Raw genomic sequence first — 20,536 nt, forward strand, 5'->3', positions numbered from 1 at the left:
CTTTTTATTTTTGTTTCTCCTACAGGTATCCAAAGCTGGACGGGGACTGCAGGGGCAGGGGGGTGGGGGGTGCCTAGGGACCAGCAGAGATTTATTTACAAGCAGCCAATAGAGCTCTAATTAGCAGAATGAAAAGCTTTCCAGTAACCATTTCCTCTTTCTCCAGCCCATTCCTCCCCTCTGGGTGTGATTTACCACCCCCCCCCCAGCCCCCTCTGCCTTCATTCCCAGCCGCAGTTCTGGGGAGACCTTCACCCCAGCCTCAGGGCATCAAATGCTCCTCCACCTCCTGCCCAGGGGCTGAGGTTGGTCCCCAGGGGGTGACCCAGGTAATAACCCCACCTCCCCCTCCTCACAACTTCTTGGATTTCATCCATTCAGCTTTGCTAAAAGGGGAAGGGATGGGATGGGCAAGGGGGGTCTCTGTCCCTCAGGTTCAAATGAGTTGGCTGAGGGTTAATTCTTTTCTGGCTGGGGTGTGTTTGGTTTGGGTTTCTTTGTTGTTGTTTTTTTTTTTTTGTGTGTGTCAAATAGCTCCAGATTTCATTTCCAGGTTGGTTCATTATTAATTTTTTTTCTTTCAAATAAAAGAGGAAATGGCCAGGAAAAGGAGCAGGAAGTTCAGCTTCAGCCCCCTCCTATTCTGGGGGGCTTGAAAGCAGCTGGTTTGGTTGGGCAGGTTGTAGAAAAAAAAAAAATGGGGTCCGAGGAAATTTTTGGTTAATCCTTTTTTTTGTTTTTTTTTTCTTGGCTCTGCTCAGCAGAACAGTGATGAAGTAGAAGACTTTTCCTCTCCTGGGGGGAAAGAAGGAAAGAAGAGGTTAAGCAGAGAGGTTGGAAGAGAGCACAGGGAGGGGGTTCAGTGACTTTTCCTTATCCCACACTCAGCCACAGACAAAAAAAAATCATCAGCTGAAATGCTCTGAGCCAGGCAGTGACAAAAAATGTTATTTCCCTCCTCAGCTCACCTTTTTTTTTTTCTTTTTTCTTTTTTCTCATTTTTTTTCTTTTTTTTCTTTCTTTTCTTTTTTTTAATGCCTGCCTGCTGCCTTGCCACTTAAATATCAAAGTATTTTCTATTTTTCCGTGATGTTAGAAGCAAGTTCTGGGTCAAGAGGAGCTTTGTTCCCAGCACAATGCTGAGCTGGCAGCCCAGGGCTGCACCCCCTGTCCTGCTGCCTGCAGGGACTCTGTCTCCTTGCCTTTATTCGTTTTTGGGTTTTTTTTTTTTTTTTTTGTTTTTTTGTTTTTTTGTTTTTTTGTTTTTTTGTTTTTTTTTTTTTTGCTTGCTTCTCCATTAATGTTCAAGGACAAGGGAAGTGCCGGAGGTTCCCTGGAAAATCAAGGGGTGAAGCTGGTGGCTGGGAAAAGAGGGAAGAAATTCCCAGTGCTGCTCAGGCTGGAGGGCAAACACAGGAGGAAGAATTAAGGTGAGAAAACCTGATTAAATCTGGAGGAGGAGGAGGAGGAGGGGGAGGAGGAGGAGGAGGGGAAAGGGCAGGTGAAGCCCAGCACGGCACAGGATTCCTGTGGGTGGTGCTGGGGTTACTCCCAGCAGCCCAGGCAGGAAATTACAAGCCAACTGGGCTACAAACAGGAGCAGCACCAGTACTGGGACATCAGGAGACGCAGGAAATAAAATGGTTTGCTCTGTCTGCCGTGCAGAATTTGGGTCATAATCTGATTTTTCCTCTCCCCGTGTGCAGGGGTGTGGAGCAGCCTGGCAAAACGAGTTCAAAATAACAACGGGGCTGAGCCCCCTGAACTGGGAGGGAGCTGAACCCCAACATTCCCTCTGGGGGGGATTTCCAATTTCTCTGCCTTTGGGGGGCTTTCCAAATTCTGTTGGATGGCAAAGCTTGGTGTGACCCCCATCCCACGCTCCTCCCAAACCTTTTTTTTGGGTTCTCAGGTACCTGCCCCCCAGCTGCTCAGAAGAGGCCACAGTCCTTGAGGTTCTCTTTGATGATGACATCCGTGACGGCGTCGAAGACGAATTTGACATTCTGGGTGTCTGTGGCACAGGTCATGTGGCTGTAAATCTCCTTCACGTCCTTCCTCATGTTGAGATCAAGAAACTGGGTCTTGATGTAATTCCCTGCATCTTCAAATGTGTTGGGACCTGGGGAGGGGAGGAGGGGAAAAAAAGTGCTGCCCATCTGCTCCCCTGGGAGGTGGTGACCACAGGAGCTGCGGCTGGTTTAGTTTGTTTTTAAGGGTTTAAGTGATGGAATCAGAGAATCTGCCGAGTTAGAAGGGACCCATCAGGATCATCCAACTCCTGGCCCTCTGTCCTGACTCTCCTTCCAGAGGAGGAGGCTGGGTGGTGACTGCACCTTGCCAAGCAATTTTTTGGTTGAAAAATAAGCCATTTGTTCCCCTTTTGATCCTTCCAACCCCCTTCCCAAGGCCACATCTGTCCTCTCCTCTCCTCCTCCCTCCAGGAACTTGACACCAGCAAAACCCCATCCAAGACTGGGACTCTGTGCTTCCCCACCAGAGCTGTGGCTTGGGGGGTGGTGGGGAAAGACCCCAACTCACCATCGTATTCTGGGAAGCAAATGCTGAGATGGACTTTCTTGATCTTTTCCTCAAAAAGGTCCTTCTTGTTGAGGAAGAGGATGATGGAGGTGGCAGCAAAGAACTTGTGGTTGCATATACTGTTGAAGAGGTGCAGGGACTCGTGCATCCGGTTCTGGAAGCAGATGGGTTGGGTGGCACCAAGCCCTGGTGTTTATCTATCCCACCATCCCCCCCTTTTTGGCCATTCCAGTCCCTCCCATTCCACATCACAAATGACTTCTCTGCCTCTCCCCTGCCCACCCAAAAGCCACAGCGTGGGGGATCTGGAGAAGTCCCGGGGGTGCTCAGGGTGGGGAGCAGTGTTAGGGAGCTTCAGGCAGTGTGGTGACCCCCGGTTGTGCCAGGGGAGGTTTAGGTTGGAGCTGGGGAACAGTTTCTCCAATTTGGAAAGGGTTGTCAGGGCCTGGCCCAGGCTGCCCAGGGCAGGGCTGGAGTCCCCATCATCCCTGGAGGGGTTTCAGAGCCCTGGAGATGTGGGGATGAGGGACATGGGGTGGGGGTGGCCTGGGCAGGGATGGGGGAAGCGTTGGACCCAATGGTCTGAAAGGGCTTTTCCACCCAAAACAATCCCACAATTCTTTGCTCTTGCTTGGCCACAGCCCCTGCCATGACCCGCAGCTCCAGAAAAGAGCTTTCACATCAGGATTTTGCACTTTGGGACATCCTGGGGTGGATGAGGCTCCCTCCAGCTGGAGCTAAACCCAGAGAGGGGCTTCTGCTGCTGATGGAAGGTGAATCTCCTCCTCCTCCTCCTTTGCATGGCAACATCCAGGTTCTTCAGGGATGTTTTGTCCCATTGCTTTTCTGTAGGGCCTCAACCACACAGAGCACCTCCAGCTTCAGCCAAATCCTGCCCCGTCCTGCTCAGGGGGAAGCTCTGCAGCCTCTCCCAAGGGCTCTGATGGCAAAGGTGACCTTCCCTTCCCCTCCTGTGCCTCAGGAGTGCTCCATGGCCAAGGAAGGTTTGCTCACTCCTGCATCTTCCTGGGTGCTCCTGTATGTTCCTGGGTTCTCCTACATTTTCCTGGGTGCTCCTGCCCAGCCCTAACAAGCCCCAGGGGTGGGTGGCAGACCCCAGCCCTCACCCAGCTCCCTTGGAAGGTGTTTGGACCCAGAGCACCAGGGAGCACCTATGGGACCAGTGGCTGTAGGACAGGGTGGGGAGCAGCCTGATGCTTCTCATCTCCACCTCCCATTTCTCCTGAGATGCAGCCCATCTGGGGGCTGTCGTGTCCCCCCTCTTAAGAAGGAGCTGTTTTCCCCCAGTGCTGGAGCTCCAGAGGGCTTTGCTTGGTGACCTTGTGCCATCCTTCCCTCCACTGCCATTTGCTGAGAGCTTCCTTGAGCCCCATCCCTGTCCCTTCCTCCCATCCATGTTCTGTTCTCCTCTCCATCTCCCTTCTTCCCCCCTGAGCCAGGACCAGGTCCTCAGGACCTTCTGGGACTGTTTCCTGGTGGGATGGTGGCTCTTGGGATGAGGCTGATATTTAGAGCTGCTTTGCCCATGGAGTCTCCTCATTATGGGAGGGGGGGGAGCACCACAGCCCCAGCACCTTCCTGGTGCTTGGTTGGGCTCCTTGTGTCCCCTGATGTGTTTCCTGGCTGGGAGCCAGCTCCATCCTGCATCTCCCACCCCTTCCCTGCACCACCCAGAGCATCACCCAGCACCCACTCCCCCTGTACCCCCCCCCCTGCCCCTCAAAAAGCACCCAACCCCTCTCCCCTGACCCTGCTGAGCTCTTCCCTGGCCCCTCCTGGACCCACCACTTCATCATCCTCCACCAGCACCATGTCATAGGCACTCAGTGCCCCACAGAAGATGATGCAGGTCACCCCCTCGAAGCAGTGGATCCACTTCTTGCGCTCTGATCTCTGCCCCCCCACGTCGAACATCCTGGGGAGGGGACAAGGACAGGGTGTGTGACACAGCGGGGGGGTTGGGAGGATGTGACACCCACCAGGTGATGGTCCCAATGTCCCATCCAGATTGGGGCTGGGGGGACATGGGGGGGTGTTCTTGGGGGGGGGGGGGCACCCACCTGAAGTTCAGGTCTTTGACAGAGAACTTGGTCTCAATGATCCCCGTGGTCTTCACTCGGGACCTCAGCACATCCTGCTCATTGGGGAGGTAGCCGGGGGCTGTGATCCTGTCCAGCTGGTTCAGGTAGCTGGGGGGGAGGACAGGAGGGGTTGTCACCTGCTGCCCACCTCGATGTTTCCACCTCTGGTGGCTTTTTGGGGGTGATTGGGGCAAAGCTCTGCCAAACACTGGGACTCTGGGGGGCTGCAAGGATGTTGTGTGGGGTACCGGGGGGGGAGGGGGGGGCTGCAGCACCCTGGCACTGGTGGGATGGAGAACAGGAGAGAGGATGACTATGGTGGGATGGGGGATGGACCTAATGGGATGGAGGACAGCCATGGGGGATGGCCCTGGGGGGCTGAAGGATGGCTCTGGGGAGATGGAGAACATCCCTGGGGGGATGGAGGGTGACCCTAGAGGATGGGGGTCATATCTGGTGGGGTGGAGGATGGCCCTGGGGGGACGGGGGCTGGCTTGGTGGGATGTAGGACATCCCTGGTGGGTGGAAGGTGTCCCTGATGGGGTGGGGGTCTGCATCCTCAGGTTATTCCCAGGCTCAGGGCAGTGATTGGTTTGGGGTTGGGTGGGAAATGGCCAGAAGCAGCCAGGGGGTTCCCCAGGCTCATCCCTGTGTGCATCCCCCCCAACCTCATCCCAGGGACCCCACTCACTACGCAGCTGAGTCGTTGAGCTGGTACTCAGCAGCTCTCTCAAAGCAAGCCTGGACCCCCCCGTCCTTCCACAGCTTCTTGATGCAATCCACCAGCTCGGGGGGCATCGTCCCCTCCTCGATGGAGTCAGCCAGGTTGAAGAGCTGCCGCCCATCGTCCTGCAAGAGGGACCCCATGAAGTCAAACGCCCCCCCCCCCAGGGCTGGGTGGGGGTGGGGGCAGCACTGGGGTGCTCTGGACCCCACTTTTGGTTCCTTGGGGGTGGGGATTTGGGTGGGGTGGGCCCCAAGTACTCCAACTGACCGCGTGGGAGGATTCGGCGTAGTCGATGCCCAGGGTGGACATGGCCCGGATGATGGCCAGGATGGACTGGAGGATGTTGCCATAGATGATGGCCTTGAACTCCATGCACTCCTCGGGGGTGTAACCATCCTGGTGGATGATCCTGGGGGGTGAGGAGGACACACACAGTGGTCTCAGCCCCAGACTGTGACACCCTGGGCTGACCCCCACCCCACTTCCCAGCATCACTCTGAGAATGGTCAAGGTGCCACCACCAGCACGATCTGGGGGGAGGGGGGCATTGAGTGGGGTCCCGGGGGCCTGGATGGGGGGGGAGGGGGCAACATATCTCAGTGACCCCCCCTGGGACCTCCCGACCCCAGAGTGTCATCCTGGGGCTGTACTCACTTCATCTGCTTCACGATGGTGCTCTTGCCTGACTCTCCAGCCCCTGCAAAAGGGTGGAGGAGACCTTAGAGCTGGCCAAGGCCTGATGCCACCATGGTGGGCACCACGTGGGGACCCGAACCACTTTCCCCCCAGCTCCACTCTCCCCCCACCAGACACCCAGCCTGGCCTCCTGGCCCCCCCAGTGCCATTTTCCCCTCCGCCACGCTTTGAGGACCCCCAGGTGTGGTGGTCCCCAGGGTCCCACGCCCCCCACCCACCCTGCCCACCTCTGGCGGTGGCTTTGGTGCCATAAGCGGCTTAAGGAGGCGGAGGAAGCTGCTTAGAATTAGGGTGCTAATCGCCTTGACCCCAGCCCCCCACCTGGATAAGCCCCCCCCTCCAGTCCCTGCCCTGTGGAGCCTCCACACCTCCCTACAGGGTCACCCCGAGCAGGGTACAGGGGGGTCCCTTGAGGGACTGTCCCTTCCTGTCTGTCCCCAGCAGCAGGGTTTGGGGGTGCTGGCGGACAGCAGCTCCCTGGGGTCTCGCTGAACCCCCCTGAGATGTATCACAGCCTGCTCCAAGTGGGACCTCACTTCCCTGTCCCAACACTGTCCCCTTCATACCCAGCCATCAAGTTGCCACCAAGAGCTGATGCCACCCCCCAGGTCTTCTGGGGGACCTCAACTCATCTAACAAGGGCTAACGAGGAGGGGGGTCTCCTGGGGACCACAAAAGGCATGAGGAGCTGATGGGGCTGGGACCTGCCTGTCCCTGTCACCATCCCTGTCCCCTCTCCCTGGCTGCTTTTTCCCCTTCCCCATCCCCATCCGCCACCTCCTCCAGTGTCCCCTGTGCTGGGTGGGGACAGGGGGAACATATTCCAACTCCTCCTGGCTCCATCCCCTTCCACCCTTACCAAGCAGAAGCAATTTGACCGTTTTAGCTTCTTTATCCGCATCCTCTTGGAGCTTCTTCTCCAGCTCCTTGGATCTCTTGGCCATCTCCTTGTCCTCGGCGCTGGCCCCGCTCCCCATGGCCTCGGCGTCTTCCTCCTCCTCTAACGCCTCCAATAACTCCAGGTCCTGGGGCTCTTCCAGGGTCTCCGGGGGGGTCGGGCACACGCACCCCGGGGGTGGGCGGTGGGCAAGCAGCAGGGAAGAAAAGAGGAAGCCCCGAAAGCCCCCAAAACCCCCGAGAAGGTCGGGGTGTCCCAGCAGCAGATAGGAACTCGCGGGCTGAGCTGGACCCCGCTCTCTCTCCTCTAATTCCTCATGGATAACCTCGGGGTTAGCTTTGGGGTTTTTTTTTTTGTTGTTGTTGTTTTGGGCTTGGGTTTTTTTGTTTTTTTTTTGTGGGGGTTTTTTTTTTTTTTGGCCCTGTGGGACTTGGTTGGGGGACTCTTTTTTTTTTATTTTTATTTTTATCTTGGGCCATGTGACCCAAGGAAATCCAATTAGCCCAAGATGGCAAAGATTAGGGCTCAGGAATTAAAGTAATAAATAAATAAATAGAGAAATCAGTAAATAAATGGCAGTGGCACCTCTCAACAACAGGGTGACCCCCCAACCCCAAACGCACACACCCCGGGGGGGCACTGATAGCCCCCCCAAGGCAGGGTGCCACTCCCCCCCCTTTCAAGACAGGCAATGCCCCCCCCCAGCCAACATGTCACCTCCCCCTCCCTCAAGCCAGGATGTCACCCTCCCCTCAACATAGGCATTATACCCTCCCCCCCCAAAGAAACAAAACAAAACAGGGTGTCACACCCCCCCCAGACAGACCGTCCCCCCAAAAATAACAGGGTGTCACCCCCCCAGGACGTTCATTGCCCCCCTCATCACCTCCAGAGCATCTCGGGGGGGCGTGACACAGGGCTGTGACACCCCCTGCCCACTGGGGACAGTGACACCCCGTGTGTTGCGTGTGTGTCCCCCGGGATGGTGCAGGGGGCTAGGTGGGTTTGGACCCCCCCGTGTCACTGGGCTCTGTGTGTGTGCCCCCCAGGTGCAGGGTTGGGGAGGGGGTGTCACCCGCCGGGTCCCTGGGTGGTGCGGGACAGGGGGTTGGAGTTGGGGGATTCCTCCTGCGGGGGGGGGAGGGGTGGGGGGAAAGGGAGTTAATTATCCCGGGGGAACAGGGAGTTAATTACCCCGGGAGGGGGGGAGAGGGAGGGGAATGACCCCCCCCTAATCCTGCCCCGCTGGGGGCCGCCCCCTGCCCTAAGCTCTTTAATGGGATCGTGTGCTCAGCCTCCTCCCCCCTTTGCCCCCCGCTCCGGGCTCAGCACCTCCCCCAGCCCACCCCCCCACCCCCACCCCCCCATCCCCCAGGCCAACAGGACTCATAGGACCCTCCCAAAAGCCCCCCGGGACGGGGACGGGGGGGGGCAGGAGGGACCCCTCACCCTCCCTTGCTGGGGCTGATTTTGGGTGTCACCCGGGGGGGGATATATGTGGGTCGGGGTGTCACCGGGGGAGATTGGGACCCCCAAAGGTGCTGCGGGTCCCCTAAACCCCTGCGGGGTCACTGGGGGTTCCGTGTCCCCTCACTGCTGTCCCCGTGTCCCACCTGGCGTCTGTGTCGCCCCCCCGCCCCCACCCCGAGACATCCCTGCCAGCCTTGGTGGCATGGGGACATTTGTCCCCACTGTCCCCGCGGACACAAAGCCTGTTCTGAGCTTCTAATGAACTTGGCGCTAATGAAGGGGGGCTCATTAAAATACCAAAGCCCCCCCCTTGCTCCGACCCCGACCTCCCCCTGAGTGTCACGGAGTGGGCGACAGGCGACAATGCTGGGGACAAGATGTGGCTTTCACCCAGAGCTCAGGCTGGGGGGTCCCCACTGTGTGTCCCCCCCCTTCCCCGATGGCTTGAGGGGGGGGTTGTGCACAACCGCCTGGCACAGAGGTGGCCCTGGCGCGGGGGGGTGGGGGGATCACTTAGGTGTCCCTTTTCCCCTTCCGTGGGACAGTGGGATGGGGTGGGGGGACACGAGCCTGGGTGGCATTCCCACCGCTCCGGCAACGGCTAAAAATACCCCTCCCACACCCCGGCTCCGCATGAGGGGCCTCGGCGGGGACACAGCCAGCCCCCCACCCCCCTAAAAAAAGGACCCCCCAACACCACCCCAAGCCCGGCACAGCACCCGCAGACACCGGCGCAGGTAGGGACAGGCGGGGAGGGGGGGGACACAAAGACACCCCCGGCACCCCCACAGCTGGGTCTTGTTTCTGGGGTGTGTGTGGGGCGCTATATAGTGGTGCCCCCAAATATTTGGGGGGTTAGGGGAGATTTAGGGGAGTCAGGACCCCCTGTGCTGCGTGTCCGTCCCCCCCCCGCACAAGTGGGTGCTGCTCCCTTTGCAGTGTTGGGGGGGCTGTGTGTCCCCTCTTCTGGGGTGCGGGACCCCATCTGAGGGGGGGCACCTCGGAGGAGGCGACGCTTCATTTTGGGAGTGCTCTTTTTTTTTATTTGGGGGGTACAATGTTTAGTGAGGAGGGGGCACGGTCTGGGTTGGGGGGTGCACGCTGGTGGGTTGCAGTGCCCAGCCGTGGGGTACGGAGATGCTGCAGGGGGGGGTGTCTGTGTGTACCCCGATTCGGATGGGAACGGTGCCTGTCTCTGCGGGGGGGGGGGAGGAAGGGATAGGGGTGGGGGTGACACCCTGTTTGGGGGGGGCACAAAATGCCTGTCTTAAGAGGGGATGACGTCTTGGGGGGGGCTATCAGTGCCCATCCGGGTCGGGGGACAATCCCTATCTTGAGGGGGGGGGGATGAGATCTCATCTTGTGGGGGTGATGGTGACACTCTGTCACGAGGGGGGGGGCACAATACCCGTCTCGAGCCGAGGGATGCCGGGGAGCGGGGGGGGGACGACGACACGCACAGGTCGCCCCCTAAGGTTGTCACCTCTCAGCGGATCCGCTGAGCAGCCCAGACGCCACAGCGATGGGCGCGCCCCCCCAAAACGCCCCTAAGCAGCAACCCAGCACCTTCCTTCACCCCAAAACAGACCCCCCCCTTCCTTAGACAGACCCCACCTTCCCATAAACCCCCTCCCCGAGGGATGACACCCTATCTTGGAGACGACAGCAATGCCCATCCGGGGCGCTGCAGCTTCACCCTATTCCTGGGCTGTGCCGCTGCCATTTTGGGGTGGGGGGGCAACTTCCCTCACGGGGGGGATAAAGCCCCGTTAGTGACGCCCCGTTCCGTGAAACCCTCTTTAGTGACACCCCCTTTAGGGGGGGTTCCGCTGCCTGCCCGGGGATGGGGGGGGGAAAATCCCATTTTGTGTGTGCGGGGGCTCAGCACCCATCTCGCCCGCTTGCTCCGACAATCTTACTCCCCCCCGAAGTCTGTGTATGTCCCCCCTCCCCGTTCCTCCTCCTCCTCCTCCCCACATCCTCCTCCCGCCCATCCCCTTCCTCGGGTCGGCTTCCGGCCGGGATCCGCCGGGGACTTTGCTCCAGCCCCGCACCCCGCACCAGCCCGGGGGGGCGGGAACGGAGCCGCCATCGGCGCTGCCACCCTCCTGCTGTAAGAATCCACCCCCCCCGTTTGCCCCTTGGGGGAACAGTTCCCTCCCCCCCCCATCGCCATTGTCACCCCCCCATCGTCACCCACCCCGGAGCCGCCATGTCCTCAGCCACCCCGGCCAAGTATCCCTTCAAGAAGCGGGGCAGCCTGCAGGCCCCCAGCCCCGCAGGTGAGGACCCCCCCCACCCCCCGTCCCTTCCCCTCAGCACCCCCTCCCCACCCTTAAATCCCTCCCATCATAACTGGGGCTGGCACCCGCCCCATCGCCACCACCCCATCGGGTGGCCCAGGCCATTGGTTGGTGGCCCAACCCTCGGGGCCGGGGGGGAGATGCTGCGGGAAGTGGGGAGGTCTGTTGTTGGGGGGGTCTGTTGTTGGGGGGGGGAGGTGCTGGGTTGCTGCCTGGGTGGGTCCTGGGGGGGTTGCCCAGCGGGGGGTCTCGGCCGGGGGACCCTGAGTGCTCGGGGGGGGGTCTGGTGGCACCGGTGGCCCGAGGTGGCACCCGGAGGGTGGCAGCTGCCTGGAGCTGCTGCTGGCGGAGGGTCACCGGCCACGGGGGGTGTTGGGGGGCATCAGAGGGTGTCAGGCATGTGTCGGGGGCACAGGACAGACGGGGCTGGCTCCGGGTGGCTCAGGACAGCCTGAGTTGTCACTTCTGCCATGAGCATCCCTGGTGCCACCCTGTCCCTGGTGACTTGGGGAGGGGTGGGCACCCACAACCTGGTGGGGAAACTGAGGCAGGGGAGGGGGTGGCTCTGGCTGATGTGTGTGCACGGGGTGGGGTCAGTGAAGCAGCCCTGGTTGTGCATCAGTTTCCCCAGCCCTCAGCAATGGGGGGGGGGGGAATGCGAGGGGGATGGGGGAAAATGGGGTGGGGAGCAAGTTGGCGGGGGGAGGGGCATGATGCTTACACCAGGGGGGTGCTCAGGGGAGGGATGGACTGGGGTCTCCCCCTCTTGCTGCATGTCAGGGTGCTTGTCACCCCCCTGCTGGGGCTCAGTGCACTGCCGGGGGGGGGAGGACATTGAGGGGGGTCCCTCCTTGGGCTGCCTCAGTTTCCCCACCCCCGCTTGAGGACCGGGCTCCCAGTTCTGCTGAGGTTTGGGGGAGCTGATTAACTCCTCTCTGTCCAGGAGGGAGGTTCCAGCTCCCTCCCCAAGTGACACTGTGCCCACAGACCTGCGGGGGGGTGGTCCAGGCTCCCGGCCCCTGCAGTCAGCCCGGTCCCTCCCTGGGACCCCCCACTGCCTGAAGCATTTCCCTGTCGATCTCCGCACATCCATGGATGGAAAATACAAGGAAATCGCTGAGGTGGGTCCTGTGCAATGAGTTGGCCAGGTCGCAGGAGTGCTGGGGAGGTGTTGGCGGGAGTTGGGGGGCGGGTCCTCACCTCCATCCTTCCCCCTCCCATCCTCCCCAGTCCCCAAAAAACTCCTCATGGAAGGGAGGAACCCCCTGATCCTGGCTGTGTCCCCTTCTTCAGCCTGGAGAAGAGGAGGCTCCCAGGAGACCTCAGAGCAACCTTCCAGTATCTGAAGGGGCTACAAGAAAGCTGGGGGAGCTTTGGACATGGGGGGGTAGGGAGAGGATGAGGGGAAATGGGTTAAAACTTGAGGAGGGAAGATTGATGTTGGAGATGAGGAGGAAATTGTTTGGTGTGAGGCTGCTGAGCCCCAGGTTGCCCCCAGAAGCTGTGGCTGCCCCATCCCTGGCAGTGTTGAAGGTTGGATGGGGCTTGGAGCACCCTGGGCTGGGGGAGGGGTCCCTGGCCATGGCAGGGGTGGCACTGGGGGGCTTTAGGGTCCCTCCCAATCCAAACCAGTCTAGGATTCTCCCATCCTATGAGGTGGATGCGCTCAGAGATCTGGAATAATAAAACGCAGAGGAGTTGGCACTGGGTGCTCTTCAGGTTCCCTCCCAACCCAACCCCAACCCAACCCAAGCCATTGCCTGGTTCTGTGAGGTCCCCCTTTGGGGTCTGGGGCCAGGGCTGAGGGCAGGGTTGCCCCCCCAGGAGCTGTTCTGTCGCTCTTTGGCTGAGAGCGAGATGCGGACGGCGCCGTACGAGTTCCCTGAGGAGAGCCCCATCGAGCAGCTGGAGGAGCGGCGGCAGCGCCTGGAGCGGCAGATCAGCCAGGACGTCAAGTGAGCCTGGCGGCACCATGCTCATTGTCACCCCCTCTATTGTCATTGTCACCCCCCTCCCTCCCCCCCCCCACTCACACCCACCAGAGAGTGCCCCTCTGCCCCGCCCCTGGTTTTGGGGACGTCACCACCACCCCAGGGGTTGTCAGTCCTCTGTGCCAGCTCTGTGTCCTCTCTCCTGTGGGTGTCACGCTTAGTGTCCCCCTCTTTTATTTTTTTTAAAGTTAAATTTAATATTTTTAAATTTTTTTTTTTTTAATTTAATTTTGATTTTTTTTTTCCTTTTTAAATGCAATTTTTTTTTCTGGATTCTGTCTGTTTTTTGGTTGGTTTTGGCATTAACGGGGTGTTTTCTCTCCCCATCCCAACCTCATCCTGGATGCCCCCTCCTTCCTCCTATCCCCCTCCCCCCCCTCCTGCCACCTCCTTGTCCCCAGACTCGAGCCCGACATTTTGCTCAGAGCCAAACAGGACTTCTTGAAAATTGACAGTGCTGCCGACTTACAGTGAGTGTCCAGTGCCACCAGCCAGGGACACGGGCAGGGGAAATATTGGGGACCCCCCTGGCCCCACTCTCCCCAAACCTCCCACTCCCCCATACACAGAACCAGAAGGTGTCCCCCCCCCCCCTCCCCACCTCGGGCTCTCACTGGCACTGAAGGGGTTAATGCGCCCAGGGAAGGGTTTTGGGGTAGGGGGGTTGGTTGGGGTCCCAGTTGGTGGCCCAGGGTCCCATTCTGGCCCTGTTCCTCCCCCCCCCCCCCTGGTGCCGCATGTCTCTCCCTCCTGTCTCTGCTTGGGGGTTGTCTCTGTCACAAGTTCTTTCGTTCTCTGTCCTCCCTCCAGCCCCCTCCTCTCCAGTTTCTTGTTGTACTCCTGGGGGATGTCTATGGGGGGAGGGACACAATGCCACCACCAATGGGGACATGTGTGGCACCACACAAGGTCACCCCAAGGCTGGACCAAGTCCCCAGGGTGGGGGCTGCTGGTGGTCCCAGGAGGGGGGCACAGGGATGGGGGGACACACACATAGGGACACACATGGGAACAGAAGGTGTCACTGTCTCACCCCCCACTCTCTGCACCCACAGGCTCTACAAGGAGCAGCACGAGGATCTGGTGGACCATGTCCCCAAGGAGCGGGAAGTGCTGCTGGAGCGGGAGTTCCAGAGGGTCACCATCTCGGGGGAGGAGAAGTGTGGGGTGAGCCCCCCCCTCACTACCACCACCATCCCCCCCATCATCCCCCCCCCACCCCCTCATCACCACCATTAAACCACCACCATCACCCCCTCACCACCACCATCACCACCACCACCCCAACAATCACCATCACCACCTCCCCAGCCCCCCAGGAGCAGGCAAAGGGTTTTAAGGGTGTCCACCCCCACTTTGGGGTTGGCTGACGTTGGTGTCCTCTTCCCCAGGTGCCCTTCACGGATCTTCTGGATGCAGCCAAGAGTGTGGTGAAGGCTCTGTTCCTGCGGGAGAAGTACATGGGCTTGTCCCTCCAGAGCTTCTGCAAAACCACAGCTCGGTACCTGCAGGAGCTCTCTGAGAAACCCCTAGAGACCCGCGGCTATGAGGAGGTCCCCGAGACCCCCGTGGCTGCTGGTAAGCACATGGGGTGGGCTCTGAGAGTCATAGAACTGACTCCCAGGATCATTAAGGTTGGAAAAGCCCTTTCAGACCTTGGGCCCAACCCTTCCCCCATCCCTGCCCAGGCCACCCCCACCCCATGTCCCTCATCCCCACATCTCCAGGGCTCTGAAACCCCTCCAGGGATGATGGGGACTCCAGCCCTGCCCTGGGCAGCCTGGGCCAGGCCCTGACAACCCTTTCCAAATTGGAGAAATTGTTCCCCAGCTCCAACCTAAACCTCCCCTGGCACCACTTGAGTTGTGCCAAAAGTTCCTCTTGTCCCATCCCTTGTTCCTTGGGAGCAGAGCCCGACCCCCCTGGCTCCAACCTCCTCTCAGGGGGTTGCAGAGAGCCAGAAGGTCTCCCCTCAGCCTCCTCTGCTCCAGGATCAGCACCCCCAGGGCCCTCACAGCTTCTCCAGACCCTTTCCCAGCTCCGTTGCCCTTCTCTGGACACTCTCCATCCCCTCTATGTCCCTTTTCTGACCCAAAACTGACCTCAGGATTTGAGGAGCACCCTCAGCAGTGCCCAGCACAGGGAGACAACCCCTGCCCTGCTCCTGCTGCCCATACCAGTGCTGGTACCACCCAGGATGCTGGTGGCCACCTGGGCACACAGTGGCTCATGGTCACCCATTCAGTCTCGGAAGGGTGGGGGGGGGGGAAGGAGGGTTTGGGGGACCCATCCCATGCCGTGTGTCTCACTGGGTGTATCCTGGCTGCAGATGCCGCCGTGCACCCCCCCTTTGCTGACCAGCACCCCTATGAGAGGTGGGACCCCCAGACCATGCCAGCAGATCTGGGCTTTGGGCTGAAGATGGTGGATGGTGTGGTGCACGTCTACACCAAGCAGGACCTCACCGACAAGTGAGAGGAGAGGGCTGGGGACTCACTGCTGGGATGAGTTGGGTGGGGGCTGAGGGGGGTCTGCTGAACCCTGTCCCTGCATGTCACCCACCTCTGTCCCCCTCCAGGAGCACAGAGCTGGATCTGCCATACCCCGACCTGCAGGAGTTCATTGCCGACATGAACTTCCTGATGGCACTGATCATCAACGGGCCCATGTAAGGAGAAGGGTCCCACGATGGGGGGGCCTTGGGGGGTTCTCACCGTGGGGATGTTCTGGGGGGTCCCTACCGTGGGGGTGTCTTTGGGGTGGGGTACACAACCCTTGGGACAGCACCAGAGGACATGGAGGTGGCAGCTCCCGTGGCCACCATGCCCAGGGAGGAGGGTCCAAGAGTCCAGACCATGTTCCCTGGTGGGCACCAACCTTTTAGGCCTGGATCTTCTCCTTCCTTTTCCCCAAACTGATGTCCCCTCCTCAACCTTGGGCAGCAAATCCTTCTGCTACCGCCGGCTGCAGTACCTGAGCTCCAAGTTCCAGATGCACGTTCTACTCAACGAGATGAAGGAGCTGGCAGCCCAGAAGAAGGTTCCTCACCGGGACTTCTACAACATCCGCAAGGTACCCAGCAGCTCGTGGGGGGGGGGGTGTCCTGGCTTCGCTGGGGAGCATTTGGAGGGTCTCAAGGCTGAGCATCATCTCTGGTCGTGCAGGTGGACACCCACATCCATGCCTCGTCCTGCATGAACCAGAAGCATCTCCTACGCTTCATCAAACGGGCCATGAAGAAGCACCTGGATGAAATCGTCCACGTGGAGAAGGGCAAGGAGCAGACACTCAAGGAGGTCTTTGAGACAATGAACCTCACTGCCTACGACCTAAGTGTGGACACGCTGGACGTCCACGCGGTACGAGGGACCTCCCCACCTCCTGGGCATGAGCAGAGCCCCTGCCTGCTCCCCAGTGGCTGTGGAAAATCTTCTCCAGGGCTTGTCCCAGGGTGGGATGGGGGATGCTGTGGTGGCTGTGGGGTGACAAGGGGTCTCAGCTGACCTCTGCATCCCCCTGCCAGGACCGTAACACCTTCCACCGCTTCGACAAGTTCAATGCCAAGTACAACCCCATCGGGGAGTCCATCCTGAGGGAGATCTTCATCAAGACAGACAACCGCGTCTCGGGGAAGTACTTTGCCCACATCATCAAGGTGAGTGGCTCTGGGTGGCCTTGCCACACATGTCCCCCTTCCTGGTAGCTGTAAGGTGACACTCAGAATTATAGAATGTCAGGGGTGGGAAAGGACCCCTCTGGGATCATCAACTCCAACCCTTGATCCACTCCCCCCATGGTTCCCAGCCCATGGCACTCAGTGCCACATTCAGTCTCTTAAAAACCTCCAGGGATGGAGAACCCACCCCCTCCCTGGGCAGCCCATTCCAATGCCTGATCACCCTCTCTGTGAATAATTTTTTCCTAATATCCAACCTAAACCTCCCCTGGCAGAGCTTAAGCCCATGGCCTCTTCTCTTACTGATATCTGCTTGGGAGCAGAGCCCGACCCCCCCCCTGGCTCCAACCTCCTTTCAGGGAGTTGTAGAGAGTGATGAGGGCTCCTCTGAGCCTCCTCCAGACTGAACACCCCCTTAGAATCTCAGAATGTCAGGGGACTCTGGAAATCATCTTGATATCCAGATCTTGATCCCCCCTGTGCCAAAGCAGGAATGCATCCAGGAGGGTGTTGGAAGCCTCTGAAGAAGGAGACTCCACAAGCCCTCTGAGCAGCCTGGTCCACTTTTCCCTTTCCCGGGTGGCAGGAGGTGATGTCTGACCTGGAGGAGAGCAAGTACCAGAACGCTGAGCTGCGCCTCTCCATCTATGGCCGCTCCCGGGACGAGTGGGACAAGCTGGCCCGCTGGGCCGTCAGCCACCGCGTCCACTCCAACAACGTCCGCTGGCTCGTCCAGGTGCCCCGGCTCTTGTGAGTGATGGAGGGGCAGACCCCTTCAGCCTGGCTAGGGGGAAGACCCAGGAGCACCCCAGCTGTGGGTGGGTGGGTGGGATGGGCCGTGCTGTAACCGGGGCTCTGTCCCCATGCAGTGATGTCTACCGGACAAAGAGGCAGTTGGCCAACTTCCAGGAGATGTTGGAGAACATCTTCCTGCCCCTCTATGAGGCCACCATCCACCCTGCCCAACACCCAGAGCTGCACCTCTTCCTGGAGCACGTGAGCACCCACGTCCTGCTCCTGAGGACAGGCAGGGGACATTGGTAACACCCACGACCCTCAGCTTGAGGGCTGGGGTAGATTTCCTGATGGAGGGGTGACTGTCCCACCCTGGGGTTGTCTCTCTTGCAGGTGGATGGTTTTGACAGCGTGGATGATGAATCCAAACCGGAGCATCACATCTTCAACCTGGACAGCCCCTTGCCAGGCAACTGGGTGGAGGAGGACAACCCCCCCTACTCCTACTACCTGTACTACATGTACGCCAACATGACGGTCCTCAACCACCTCCGGCGGTAAGGACACCTCGGGGTCACCTCTGCCTGGCCTTGGGAGGGTCTTGGGGGGGCTGTGGTGGTGATGGTTGGCTCCATGTTGCAGGAAGAGAGGCTTCCACACCTTTGTGCTGCGCCCACACTGCGGGGAGGCCGGGCCCATCCATCACCTCGTCTCGGGCTTCATGGTCTCCGAGAACATCTCCCATGGTTTGCTGCTCCGCAAGGTGAGATCCAAGGGTGCCCGTGGAAGGGGTGTGTGCATAGATGGGACCCTTTCTCACCCTGCTGTCCCCCCTCCTCAGGCCCCTGTCCTGCAGTACCTCTACTACCTGGCACAGATTGGCATTGCCATGTCCCCCCTCAGCAACAACAGCCTCTTCCTCAGCTACCACCGCAACCCCCTGCCCGAGTACCTCTCCCGGGGGCTCATGGTCTCCCTCTCCACTGATGACCCCCTCCAGTTCCACTTCACCAAGGTGAGCTGATCATGGGCCACCCCCTCCTCAAAACCAGCTACATGGTGGCCACCAGCCAAGCCAGAGTTGGTGGTGGGATGGGGTTGGTGGTGGCCAGGAACAACCTGGCTCCAAAAGGTGATGGTGGTTCAGTGAGGAGGGGAGAAGCTGGGGATGCTCTCCCTCTCCAGGGCTGGGCCCATGGGTGGGTGCTGAGGTTGTGTGTGTCATCCCCCCCCCCCCAAGGAGCCACTGATGGAGGAGTACAGCATTGCCACCCAGGTCTGGAAGCTCAGCTCCTGTGACATGTGTGAGCTGGCCCGCAACAGCGTCCTCATGAGCGGCTTCTCCCACAAGGTGACACGGCTGTGGTCCCACCAGGACCCCCCAAATACCCCAACAACATGTCCCACCCCAAGGCAGCCGCAGGAGCTCCTCCTCATTCTTCTCCCCAGGTGAAGAGCTACTGGTTGGGTCCTCACTACCTGAAGGAAGGTCCAGAGGGCAATGACATCCGTCGCACCAACGTCCCCGACATCCGCGTCAGTTACCGCTACGAGACCCTGTGCCAGGAGCTGACCCTCATCACCCAGGCAGTGCAGACCGAGGAGCTGGAGACCATCCAGGAGGAGGACGTTCTCACCATCACCTCCACCCTGCCAACCCACTGACTTTCCCCACCCCGGGCTCTTTTGTCCCCAGCTCCCGTGGGGACCTCACTGCCACCACCCCGCATCCCTCCAGGGCTTCGCCACCATCCCCCTCCTGCTACCTCCTGCCCTGGGAAGGGGACACTCCCTACTGCTGTCCCCAGGACCCCACCAGTGTCACCTCAGGGGGCTTGCTGGGTTCTCTCTGTTTCTTGGGGGGGTCTTTTTGGTCATTTTTTGTTGGTTTATTTTTGTACACTGGTGTCTTCTGGCTGGGTTGGTGTCTGCTGAGTTTGGTGGCACAGGGACAAAGCTCCAGGAGGTGCCATGGGTGCAGTCACTGGCCTGGCTTCACCTCCTTGAGATGTGGTGATGGGTTGAGGGACACTGGTGCTGGGCATGGGGACGTTATGAGGGCATCCAGCAACAGTCATTGCTTATAATTGTCCTCCTGGAGAAGCTGTCTGCTCTTGGCTTGGTCAGGTGTGCTCCTCACTGGGTAAAAAACCTGGGTGTCTGGGCCCAAAGAGTGATGGGGAGTGGAGTTAACTCCAGTTGGTGGCTGGTCCCAACTGGTGTTCCTCAGGACTGGGGTCAGGTTTGATTAATGTCATTATCAGTGATCTGGAAGAGGGGATGGAGGGCACCCTTGGTTTGCAGATGGCACCGGCCTGGGCAGAACTGTGGATCTGCTTGAGCATTGATCTACAGAGGGACCTGGAGAGCCGGGATCAATGGATTGAGGCTCTAGAGAGGGATCAAGACAGGCTGGAGCCATAGGCTGAGGGTCCTGCACTTTGGTGACAACGCCCAAGGCTTGGGCAGAGCTACTGAGGAGATGTTGAGGGGATGGAGAGTGTCCAGAGAAGGGCAACGGAGCTGGGAAAGGGTCTGGAGAAGCTGTGAGGGCCCTGGGGGTGCTGATCCTGGAGCAGAGGAGGCTGAGGGGAGACCTTCTGGCTCTCTGCAACCCCCTGAGAGGAGGTTGGAGCCAGGGGGGTCGGGCTCTGCTCCCAAGGAACAAGGGATGGGACAAGAGGAACTTTTGGCACAACTCAAGTGGTGCCAGGGGAGGTTTAGGTTGGAGCTGGGGAACAATTTCTCCAATTTGGAAAGGGTTGTCAGGGCCTGGCCCAGGCTGCCCAGGGCAGGGCTGGAGTCCCCATCATCCCTGGAGGGGTTTCAGAGCCCTGGAGATGTGGGGATGAGGGACATGGGGTGGGGGTGGCCTGGGCAGGGATGGGGGAAGGGTTGGGCCCAAGGTCTGAAAGGGCTTTTCCACCCAAGCCAACCCAATCCCTGATTTTCTCCGTCCACTTTCTTAGCCGGGGCCGGGTGTCCCTGTCCCTCCGGGTCATGGCCCTGACTGGGCTGGATGAAGCTTTTCCCTTCCCCGGGTGTGTGTGTGGGGCTGTGTCCTGTCCCTGTGTCTCCCCCATCCCACTCATCCCTCCCCTTCCCTACCCCCCCCACCTCCGTGATCCGGACCTGGGAGAAATTGATGGCAACAACAAACAAAAACACAAAACAAAACAAAAAACTGAGTTTAAAACAACAACCGAGCATGAAAAATAAAATATTTAAGTAAAATGTTGACATTTCAAAAGGGGGGGGGGATGGGGAACGAGGTATGAGGGAGGGTTTGGAAGCTGTGTTTTGTCCTTCCAACCATGGTTTCGTTTGGGAGAGGGCGGGTCCCCAAGTCTTGGGGGGGGGGCAGGGGCAAAACGCAGGAGGGGTCCCCAAAATACGG

At 59.5% G+C, this 20,536-nt stretch overlaps 2 protein-coding genes across 8 annotated transcripts; one reads left to right on the top strand and one right to left on the bottom strand.

Annotated features, from left to right (window-relative positions):
- Nucleotides 1–541: 541 nt before the first annotated feature.
- On the bottom strand, nt 542–7,323 carry GNAT2 (G protein subunit alpha transducin 2). Its single transcript, XM_071768331.1, has 9 exons — nt 6,926–7,323; nt 6,025–6,067; nt 5,638–5,779; nt 5,335–5,492; nt 4,623–4,751; nt 4,348–4,477; nt 2,542–2,695; nt 1,917–2,122; nt 542–795 (listed from the first exon to the last, which is right to left on the bottom strand). Exons 1-8 carry the CDS (start codon nt 7,041–7,043, stop codon nt 1,932–1,934), a joined length of 1,065 nt encoding a protein of 354 aa, XP_071624432.1. The 5' UTR covers nt 7,044–7,323; the 3' UTR covers nt 542–795; nt 1,917–1,931.
- A 1,752-nt stretch (nt 7,324–9,075) lies between these two features.
- On the top strand, nt 9,076–20,373 carry AMPD2 (adenosine monophosphate deaminase 2). 7 transcript variants are annotated; one of them, XM_071768323.1, is made up of 19 exons: nt 10,598–10,716; nt 11,725–11,858; nt 11,968–12,075; nt 12,562–12,692; nt 13,130–13,198; nt 13,784–13,895; nt 14,120–14,306; nt 15,058–15,199; nt 15,307–15,396; nt 15,671–15,800; nt 15,893–16,087; nt 16,252–16,383; nt 16,991–17,154; nt 17,274–17,400; nt 17,533–17,696; nt 17,782–17,902; nt 17,981–18,154; nt 18,380–18,490; nt 18,589–20,373. In XM_071768323.1, the coding sequence occupies exons 4-19, from the start codon at nt 12,595–12,597 to the stop codon at nt 18,802–18,804; spliced, it is 2,232 nt and encodes a 743-aa protein (XP_071624424.1). In that variant the 5' UTR covers nt 10,598–10,716; nt 11,725–11,858; nt 11,968–12,075; nt 12,562–12,594; the 3' UTR covers nt 18,805–20,373. The 7 variants fall into 7 exon arrangements, with proteins under 7 accessions (XP_071624426.1, XP_071624420.1, XP_071624421.1 ...); XM_071768325.1 differs by lacking the exons at nt 10,598–10,716; nt 11,968–12,075 and adding an exon at nt 9,076–9,171; XM_071768319.1 differs by lacking the exons at nt 10,598–10,716; nt 11,968–12,075 and adding an exon at nt 10,428–10,547.
- The last annotated feature ends 163 nt before the right edge of the window (nt 20,374–20,536 follow it).

This window comes from Heliangelus exortis, chromosome 25 (genome assembly GCF_036169615.1).
Source record: "Heliangelus exortis chromosome 25, bHelExo1.hap1, whole genome shotgun sequence".
NCBI classification, from domain to species: domain Eukaryota; kingdom Metazoa; phylum Chordata; class Aves; order Apodiformes; family Trochilidae; genus Heliangelus; species Heliangelus exortis.